We start from the raw sequence: 9820 nt of genomic DNA, 5'->3' as shown, positions 1-9820 counted from the left end.
GCTGCTTCCGGTCGTGCGTATGTGGGGTAAAGCAGCGGAGCTTTTATTATGCCACAGTCGACTGCTTCCGCTCCTTCCAGTCGTGCTTATTGTAACCTATTGTGCGTTATGGAAGAAAGAAACACACGATGCAGGTCATCATCAACCTATATTAATGTTAAAGGAAGGTGCAACCAAACGATAGAAAGTACAATGTGTTTTTCCCCAGCATATACACATGAGTGCAGGGGCAGAGGAAACCCCGAATCAGAGTCTTAAAGGGACAGACACCCAGACCATTACATTATGTGGGGGGGAAAAAGCAGCGCTGTTTTATCATACTAGATACGTTTGAAAGTTCTGTTATAATGCTACTCTGTGCGGTCGTCACCGGTCTATTAAAACGCACAACATATTAAAGCGTCTTGGTGTTTCCATGTTTTCTACAAAACAAAACCGGAAATCGAGGGGTTATGACGTAATTGGCAGGCGACACAATGACACTAGACACGGTCCGTGTCACTTGTTAAAATTGCTTATTTCTCTGGATTTAAACATTATTAGAAACATTTGGGATAATGTAAGTACACAAGTCAGCAAAATATATAACACTGTTCTAGTGGTTTTTGGTTATTTTAATAAAAAAAATCTTACATATTGTGCCTTTAATTGTTATAAATGGAATTACAGACAAGTCTCTAAAAATATTAGGATTAAATGTTTAATTTATTTATTAGTGGTAACTGTATTATTTAAGAAAGTATTTAAATCAAAAATTATTTAAAATGTACGAAGTGACATGCTCTTGAACAATATTAATATAGTTGTAATTATGCGTATCATATATTCGCCAGTGGTTCGTGTCTCTTTAAATTTTCTGCCCTACATTCAGCCACGTCATAATCAGGAAAACACAATGGCGGATGCCAATGCGGCAGTAGCTGTAGTGACAGTTTCATTGGTTCTTTTAGGACTTTCATCGGGGTTAAGCTTGTCGTGGGCTCTTCTACCAGTTGCTGTAGTGGTGCTTATTTTTGTACTAGCCAGTGGATTAAAGGGGCGAGATGAACGTGCACATCTGAACGTTTGCGTGTTGGTGCTGGGAGATATAGGGCGCAGTCCTCGCATGCAGTATCATGCGCTCTCTCTCAGCAGACATGGATACAATGTCACCCTAATTGGCTTCCTTGGTATATACATTTTAACGCATGCACTTTACATTGCACCACTTTTTGCTTTTCTGCATGATGTCAAATCTCCCCCCATGATTGAATGCAAGGCATGCTAATAAACACTTAAATGTGCATTACATATACAGGTCAAAGGGCAAGTTTTTATACCTCTAACACTGGCATGTTGCTCGCATAGGTACTAAACCTCATCAAGACATTCTTGAGGATGACAGGATAGACATACTTCCCATTTCAGAACTAAAGGGGCTCACAGGTAATATAAACATATACACAGAAAGAAAACAAAAGCACAAAAGTCCATGCACATTCATTCTGATATAAAGAATGTGAACTGCATTTTGCCTTTCAGTTGGCCCCAAAATTTTCAGGTATGCTTCAAAGGTGATATTCCAGACTTTCCAGCTGTTCTGTGTGTTGATGAAGATTGAGGACCAAGGCTATATTCTTATGCAGGTATCTCTCTCTTGTATTAAGCAAAGCATGAAGTAATTTCATACTTTGGGGCAGTCGTGGCCTAATGGATAGAGAGTCGGACTTGTAACCTGAAGGTCACGGGTTTGAGTCTTAGTTCCGGTAGGGATTGTAGGTGGGTGGAGTGAATATCCAGCGCTTTCTCCACCTTCAGTACTCTGACTGAGGTGAGACCCTTGAGCAAGGCACCGAACCCCCAACTGCTCTCCGGGTGCCGCAGCATTGGATGCCCACTGCTCCGGGGGTGTGTGTGTTCACTATTCACTGCTCTGTGTGTGCACTTGGATGGGTTAAATGCAGAGCACAAATTCTAAGTATGGGACACCATTCTTGGCCACATGTCACGTCCTTTCCTTTTCCTTCCTTCCTTTTCTATATGTAATCATGTCTTAAAGGGAAACTAAGTCACATGTGCATTCTATAGAATCCTCCTGGACTGCCAGCTATAGCAGTGACATGGGTGGCAAGTCGTTTCAGGGGAAACCAGTTCATCATAGACTGGCACAACTATGGATACACCATAATGGCTCTTACTCATGGACAGAATAATTTCATCGTTAAGATGGCAAAATGGTAAGTAACGCTTCTGAAAAGTATCCTGGTAGGACAGTGTTTTGAGGCATATTTGGGAACCATCTGAACTGTGCATTGTGTTGTTGGCAGGTATGAGAAGCTCTTTGGATGTTTCTCGGATCATAACTTATGTGTCACTAACGCAATGAGAGAAGATCTTCGGAAAACCTGGAATATTGAGTATGTCCATTTTGAATCAGATACTATTTTATATTTTATTTACATTTTTATCATTATTAAATACGTATTTAAATAATAACAATAATAGTAAAACAGTTTACTTTTAAGACAAGCCAGTTAATCAATTTTGCAATTGTAGGGCGACCACATTATATGACAAGCCACCCCCGATATTTAGAGAAACACCTTTGAAACTTCAACATGAGCTGTTTATCAGAATGGGCAGTACTTATTTACCATTTAGGCCTAGGTAAGTATTTTCCCATAGAGCCATTTGCTCCCATTCCTTGCTGTTACGCATATAGTAGTATTAAAGTTTTTTGAAAACGGTAATAGCAGTAATAGCCTCTCGCCATTTAGTCTTTGGCATTTTATAAATGTTTCACATATTCCTCTCTGTAATTTCTTAGTCCTGATGTCACTAAGGAGTACATGGAACTGACAGCCTTCACAGAGCGTAATACTCAGACAGGTGCTGTGACGCACTCTTCTGGGCGACCTGCTCTGCTTATCAGCAGCACCAGCTGGACTGGTCTGTGCCCTCTACACTAAATATAGGGATGCTATCCGTCATTCCTTTAACTGAAATGTCCTGACTTTTCATTATTTATGTTTTTTATGTTCAGAGGATGAAGACTTCTCAATTCTTTTACAAGCTCTTGAAGGTTATTATTTTATCTCTCCATATATACTACTGTATTGTTTGGGGTCAGTAAGATTTTTTTTGTTGTTGTTGAGAAATTAATACATATATTTGGCAAAGATGCATTAAATTGACCAAAATAGACAAAAAAGTACAATTTGTTTTATTAAAAAAGAACGTTCTATTTATCAAAAAAAATCACAGTTTCCACAAAAATATTAAGTAGAACAACTGTTTTCAACGTTGATAATAAGAAATGTTTCCTGAGCAGCAAATCAGTATATTAGAATGATTTCTGAAGGATCATGTGACACTGAAGACTGGAGTAATGATGGCTAAAATTCAACTTTAGATCACAGGAATAATTGACATTTTAAAATATATTACAATAGAAATAATATATTTCACAATATTACTGTTTTTACTACATTTTTTAATAAAAAAACTTTTAATAAAATAATTTAAAGAAATCTTACCAACCTTTTGAACTGTAGTGTATTACAACCTTTTCTGTAATTTGCAGTTGCATATTTATGTATTGAAACCTATTTGACTATGTATTCTCTAACATTTGATTTATTTCCTTCTGTCTCCAATAGAGTATGAGAAGTTTGTTGAGGCAGGGCACAAACTTCCATCATTGGTCTGTGTGATTACAGGTACACCACAATGTTTAATATGCATACATGTCCATAAAATCATCTGTGGACCAACACTGTTTCAAACACTGCAATACATCAATACAGGTAAAGGTCCTCAGAAGGAGTATTACAAGAAGCTGATTGACTCTAAAGAATTACAACATATCAAGATTTGCACTCCATGGCTGGAAGCAGAGGATTATCCAGTTTTACTTGGTGAGAGGATCTCTTTATAAATGTCATAGACCAATGTCTTGGCCTAAAACATGTATTAACATGAGTATGATTTTTTCGGCACAGGTTCTGCTGATCTTGGGGTCTGCTTGCACAAATCCTCCAGTGGTCTTGACCTTCCAATGAAAGTGGTTGACATGTTTGGATGTTGTCTACCAGTCTGTGCCATACACTTTCAGTGGTAAGATTGTGAGACTGGTCTTTTATAGTAGGTGTAGGTTATGTTAGGTGTCATCTGCTCATTATCTATATCTTGTTAGCTTGCATGAACTGGTGAAAAATGAGGAAAATGGGCTCATTTTCAAAGACTCCAAGGAGCTGTCTGAACAATTAAAGGTAAGATATATGTTAATTAAAAACAGTTCTATATGACTCGAGATTCAAAAATCAAGATTTTTTCTTAAAGGTGCTGTATGTCATTTTTTATATTTAGGTAACATGCCAAGTTCACATAATTGTTTCTCCCAAAAACGATCCTACAGGCAGTTGTTCAACTTGAAAATGTGTGTTCCGTGTCGGAATGTCTGTTTTTGTTTTGGTCTGTGTGATTCCACCCACTGCCAGTTTACCCAGTAGTATTTTGACACCCGGGTTGCCAGTTGTCTGAAAACACAGCCTATTGCAGCAAACGAACTGGGTCAGAGATTGCAGATTCTACCCGACCTAAAGGGCTTTATGATCAGAGGCATATTAAAACGCAGATAAATCAACTTACGATGTAAGGCTCGTTGCCTTCCATTGTCACTTCCTGTTGTGCATCCTCAATCTGGCAACCGGTGTGAGCGTGCATTTAGACTGCAATAGCTATTTCAACCTCTAGCTTGTCAATTTTACATACTGCGCCTTTAAAGATATTGCTAATATGAAATGCTTACAGCTAATTATGTTATCTCTGTAGCTTCTGTTTTCAGACTTCCCTAGTGATCAGGGGAAACTGGGCATCTTCAGGAAGAATCTAAGGGAAAGCGGGCAGCAGCGCTGGGATGAGAACTGGGACCAAAATGTCCTGCCACTTATTAAAGAGCACTGCGACTGACTGTCTAGGTGATGGGTTTATATAACATTCTCTCAAATCCTTTGACTCCCATTCAATGGAAAGTTACTGTCAGGTATTTGCACAGGGTACATATTTTTAAGCTAACTGTCCCCACAACGGGACAATCAGCATTCCAGCAATGCCATTGGGAAAGACTTGAATATGAGAATAAAAAGCACACTATCTTTGTAAATATTATGTAAATAAATACTTTATTACAAAGAGATCGTTTTTGTCATACATATATTTTGATCATTTCTATAGTGGAGGCTCGGTTGTATGGAAATACTTGAGCGACAGAATCTTTCATGACGACGTGTCTCAGTCCAGCCATTTCTGTAAATAAAAGAAACATTTCATTCATTATGGGAAATCAGGGATTAAGAAAACATTTGACATTAATAGAACAGAATAGAATGTTATTAATAAAATGAAACCTACCTAATTCTTTCTTGAAGCAGTCATACGTCTGTGGGTTGCGTACAGTAGATGCAATGTAAACATCAGGATGTTCTTCTTCAACTTTGCAGTTCAGAAGCCTGCTCAGCAGTCTCACCAAACAAGCAATTATATCAGGATCATACACCACATCTGTTTCAAACAAACACAGTAATGTTACTCAAAACTTCTCAAACATCATAACTTCATGTGATCAGATTCAGAGACCTTTTAATCAATGAATGAAAATAAATCACATATGAAACTGTAACGTGTGTGTGTTCCTGCAAATATCCCTGGGTTTTGTGTCACCTGCGGCAATGATGGTGTTGGCCTGTATTCTTTGCAGCTGCTCGTCAGACACATTTTCCCAGTCCAGTTCCTCCACACACACTGACGCACTGTTGCCGTCACAGTTAGTTAAGCAGTTTGTGATATTGTCCTTCAGCCTCTGAAGGACAGTTTGATGGCAGTCGCTGAAGATGTATTTGGTTAGGCTGGATGACCGACACACTACAATGCCAGTAAGTCCAATTCCGCTGCCCAGCTCTAGCACTGTCCTGCATGTACAACACGGAGGTGATCAACAGTGTGCACTTTTAGTTGCATGCAAATGGAATAAGTCAAACCATTAACTAAATAGAGAAAGCCATTTCAATTAATCTTTCATAAGTAGCTGCAGTCATTCTTTCATTGTACATAAAATAGTATGAGAAACTATGTATAAATGATTAACCCATTTAATCCCACCGGTCACAATAGTGACAGTAAAAAAGGTTTTCATTTATAAAGCTCTAAAAACAACTTGCTGCAAATATGGAAAAAAAATAAAGTGTCTCAATTAAATATGTGCAGTTTCACATGGTTAGTGCAAATTGTCACATGACCAAAGCAGTTTAATTCCTGTTTGCACCTTGAGAAGATGATGGCTGCATCAGAGCTCCAAAACGAAATATGTAAACAAAGATATGACAAAGTTTTGTTACACATTATCTTTAGGATGTCTAGTATTCAAATATGAATTCACATATATTCAGTTTTGTTGAGTGTGGTCATAGAATGAGTAAACATCTTGATGGTCACAATAGTGACCGGTGGGATAACAGTGAATTTAGGTAGCCTATACAATATAAATCCAATTGCAGTTGTTAGTGAAAACTGCACTAAAATGTTGCAATGACAAAATACTGCACTAAATTAAAAGTTCAAATGTAACAAATAAGTCACAATATTGATGTTGTAATACTGGTAGCACTAATATAAAAATGTTATGATATATGTTACAATAAAGTAACAATTCTGAAGTATGTTGATGTGATGGTTGCATATTTTTATTTTTTTTGTCTTTTTTCTCAGTGTTCCTATCAATGTTGTATAAGTTTTTTTTGACGCATAATAGTAACCCTAGAATGTGATCAAACAATTTAAAATAGCTGGGCTAAGATATATAGTAATTTTTATGACTGCAGAAAAATGTTAATTCAGCACACACATTATCCCACTGGTCACAATTGTGATCGACCATAAAACACAATTTTTCACACACTTAAAAAAAAAAAAAATAAATAATAATAATACAAAAAATAAGTATTGATTATTTCAAAGGGTTACTAATGACACATCATTTGGATATTTCAAGTGAATTTACATTAGCTTATTAGAATTTTTGTATTTTGTCACAAATTAGTTTATTTGATTGAATGACAGAGAAATAGTGCATCTTAAATATTTCTAAATAATTGTATCCCACATAAACAACAATCACAAGTAAAATGGCATGGAGTTGTGAGGTGTCAGATTTACTTGTTTTCGAAGATGTGTGTATTCTCCAAAGCCCATTCAGACAGATACAGGGCAGCCTCCCAGGTAACCAGACCTGTGGTTCCTTGGGAGATGAGAGCCACGTTCTCTGCTAGACTAACAGCATCTCCTGTTGGCTGAGATTTGACACTTTCTGATATTATGTTTTGTTATAAGGTATAAAAATCTTTAAGGTCCAGTGCTAATGTGATCAGACTCACCAATAAGTAGGTTTTGTAGCACATGTCCTCCTCCTGTGCACACATGACCTCTCCGAGCGCTTCATACAGTACATCCAGAGGTTCAGCAGCCAACATCTCATGCTACAACAATGAGCCTTCATGAAAATATGCTGTATCTCAAAATATGTGGGGGAAAAATGTAAAACATGCTTGTTTGTAAAGACACTAAACCAACCCTTTTGATCAATTCTGTCAGGAAGCGTCTTCTGTATTTCAAAGAGGGGGGATTCTTGAGGCAAATGGGATGTAAACATGTCTACCAAAAAAAGAGAGAAAAAAAAACTTTAATTTTATCCATTAAATAATTATTTCACTTTCATAATGGCTTGCTTACCTTCTGAAGAATCTCCATTATGATGTCTGAAGTTGTTGTAGTCATAATTTCTCTGTCTAAAGACTGCAAAAACCATTGCGTTATTTATGCATGTAGAGATGATACAGAGAAAACATATAAACATTACAACTGTTAATTTACTTTCCTGAAAAACAAAACCAAAGAAAGAAAGACAGAAAGAAAGAAAGAAAGAAAGAAAGAAAGAAAGAAAGAAAGAAAGAAAGAAAGAAAGAAAAAGAGAGAAAAAGAAACGCAGCTCACAGCTGATATATAAATAGTTGTACAAATCATCTGAAAAAATGTCTTAATACATTAGGGCATGTTGCAATGTTCTACTTACATCCCATGGAAATGTATTTAAAAGACTCGTGGCGAAGAAGTTGACTTGAAAGGTGTGTATGACTTCCTTTCTTGTTTTGTGGCTCATTCCTTCCCCTTCTTTATCTGTCATTGGATGTGTATAGTTCATATTTTAATATCACACAAGACTGCTTGCTTAATGCTGTTACTAGAGAGTAGAGACTACGGAAGATGCATGAGTGAATTCCATAGTGAATTTCTTCGTGTGTGTCAGTCCACATATGTTGTGGTTGCAGCGCCACCTGCCGGGATGTTTGTGCATCAGCGTCAAATCATATGGCCGTGGTTTAAAACAAGACTACAAGACCCGCCCACAAGAATCTCGACAAGTAGATTTTCTATTGTAGGCTACTCTAAAAGTATTTTATAAAAATACCTATTTAACTTAAGAAAAAAGCTTACATCATGTCTAAATATTAGAAAATGTCCGACATCTGTGGCCTGGTGCACACTGTTTAGACTAGCCTTAGTAAGTTATCTATTTTTTTCCCCTGCAAGACTGGTCATAACTTTTCAAAACATAAAAACGTAGACTGGTCTAATTTGAATCCGAAAAGTAAGACTGATTATCATTTGGTTAACTGCTAGTTTGAGTTTATGCAACTGGCCCCGGTCATTTTAAGTATTGCATTTCACACACGGGGCCCCAGAAACCCTGGCGGTGCCCATTGGTCGGGGCTTGGCGTGGGCGTGGTTTGGAAGATCACAGGACGCAGAGGGACTGCTCTCCTCCTGGCTGAGCATATTGATGATAATGAAAACGAAGATGTGCATGCAGCTATTATTTGAGGTTGCTGCTGCCAAAACATTTTATTGCCTGTGCGTAACCTTATTTTCTCATATGCCAAAACCAAGATCCTGAAGTCCTGTTTAGGACCAGTTAGTTAGCGATTTCGCTCTGTATGAGAAAAGTGCATATTATAGACTATACTACAACACTATTTAAAAACAGATTAAACTATTATCTGTAAATTTTACTTTGTATTAAGCTGACATTTTTTTTCTTTCATATTGCATAGCCCTTCGGCGGGGGTCCCCCAAAGTTCTCACTTCTCTAATAATTTCCTGAGTTTGCGGTTAGCTTGTGACTGTCTAAAGATAGGCCTACATCCTGGAGCCCTATACAAATATTTTGTTGTTAGACTAAGACATAGCTTACGTAGAAAAAGAAAGAAAGAAAGAAAAGAAACAATTTAATGCACCGAAATGCTAATGCAGTTTAGATTAATAACAAACGACACTGTGGTGTTAAAATGCTCGTCAGTTTCACAAAGCAGCGCAAATTGGCAGTGCCACACCCTCATGTCACCAGCTCCAAAACACTGAGTATTCCAGCACGCAGACCACAAATACACCACCTCTCATACCAACGCATCGTGAATTATTTTCGTGACATGATCAATATATTTTACAACGTGCGACACTTTTCAATCAATTCATAAGCATGGCAATTGTATTACGTGTTTAATCAACTTGTAAACTGTAGCCACTTGTAAGCTTTAATAAAGTATCAGTTGGGCGACAAGCGTATAATTTCATTAAGTAGCCTATGTTCTGTTCGCAACGTAGGCTACACCAGCATTCATTGTGGTTATGGTCGTTTGTTTTAATTGTTTAGAAGTATTTATAGCGTATTACCAGCGTATGTCTAGAAATAGCCTATAGTAAATCCACATGCATTTTTTGCGATTGGTCG

General features: G+C 37.3%; 2 protein-coding genes across 3 annotated transcripts; one reads left to right on the top strand and one right to left on the bottom strand.

Moving 5' to 3' along the window:
* The first annotated feature begins 886 nt into the window (after positions 1–886).
* LOC107690237 (chitobiosyldiphosphodolichol beta-mannosyltransferase-like) lies at positions 887–5174 on the top strand. The gene is made up of 13 exons (XM_016488492.1): positions 887–1169; positions 1348–1425; positions 1522–1625; positions 2068–2216; positions 2307–2396; positions 2536–2646; positions 2807–2928; positions 3023–3061; positions 3639–3698; positions 3786–3896; positions 3981–4095; positions 4175–4250; positions 4813–5174. The coding sequence occupies exons 1-13, from the start codon at positions 896–898 to the stop codon at positions 4948–4950; spliced, it is 1467 nt and encodes a 488-aa protein (XP_016343978.1). The 5' UTR covers positions 887–895; the 3' UTR covers positions 4951–5174.
* A 7-nt stretch (positions 5175–5181) lies between these two features.
* On the bottom strand, positions 5182–8371 carry LOC107690238 (protein-lysine N-methyltransferase EEF2KMT-like). Of its 2 annotated transcripts, XM_016488493.1 has the most exons (9): positions 8105–8371; positions 7765–7827; positions 7606–7686; positions 7410–7511; positions 7192–7325; positions 6302–6328; positions 5701–5948; positions 5392–5541; positions 5182–5286 (listed from the first exon to the last, which is right to left on the bottom strand). In XM_016488493.1, exons 1-9 carry the CDS (start codon positions 8231–8233, stop codon positions 5186–5188), a joined length of 1035 nt encoding a protein of 344 aa, XP_016343979.1. In that variant the 5' UTR covers positions 8234–8371; the 3' UTR covers positions 5182–5185. The 2 variants fall into 2 exon arrangements, with proteins under 2 accessions (XP_016343979.1, XP_016343980.1); XM_016488494.1 differs by lacking the exon at positions 6302–6328 and having other exon boundaries at positions 8105–8369.
* Positions 8372–9820: the final 1449 nt, after the last annotated feature.

This window comes from Sinocyclocheilus anshuiensis, unplaced genomic scaffold (assembly GCF_001515605.1).
Source record: "Sinocyclocheilus anshuiensis isolate Anshui unplaced genomic scaffold, SAMN03320099.WGS_v1.1 scaffold461, whole genome shotgun sequence".
Taxonomy (NCBI): Eukaryota; Metazoa; Chordata; class Actinopteri; order Cypriniformes; family Cyprinidae; genus Sinocyclocheilus; species Sinocyclocheilus anshuiensis.
The sequence above is the reverse complement of the archived record's forward strand: the minus strand, read 5'-3'. Positions and strand labels throughout refer to the sequence as shown.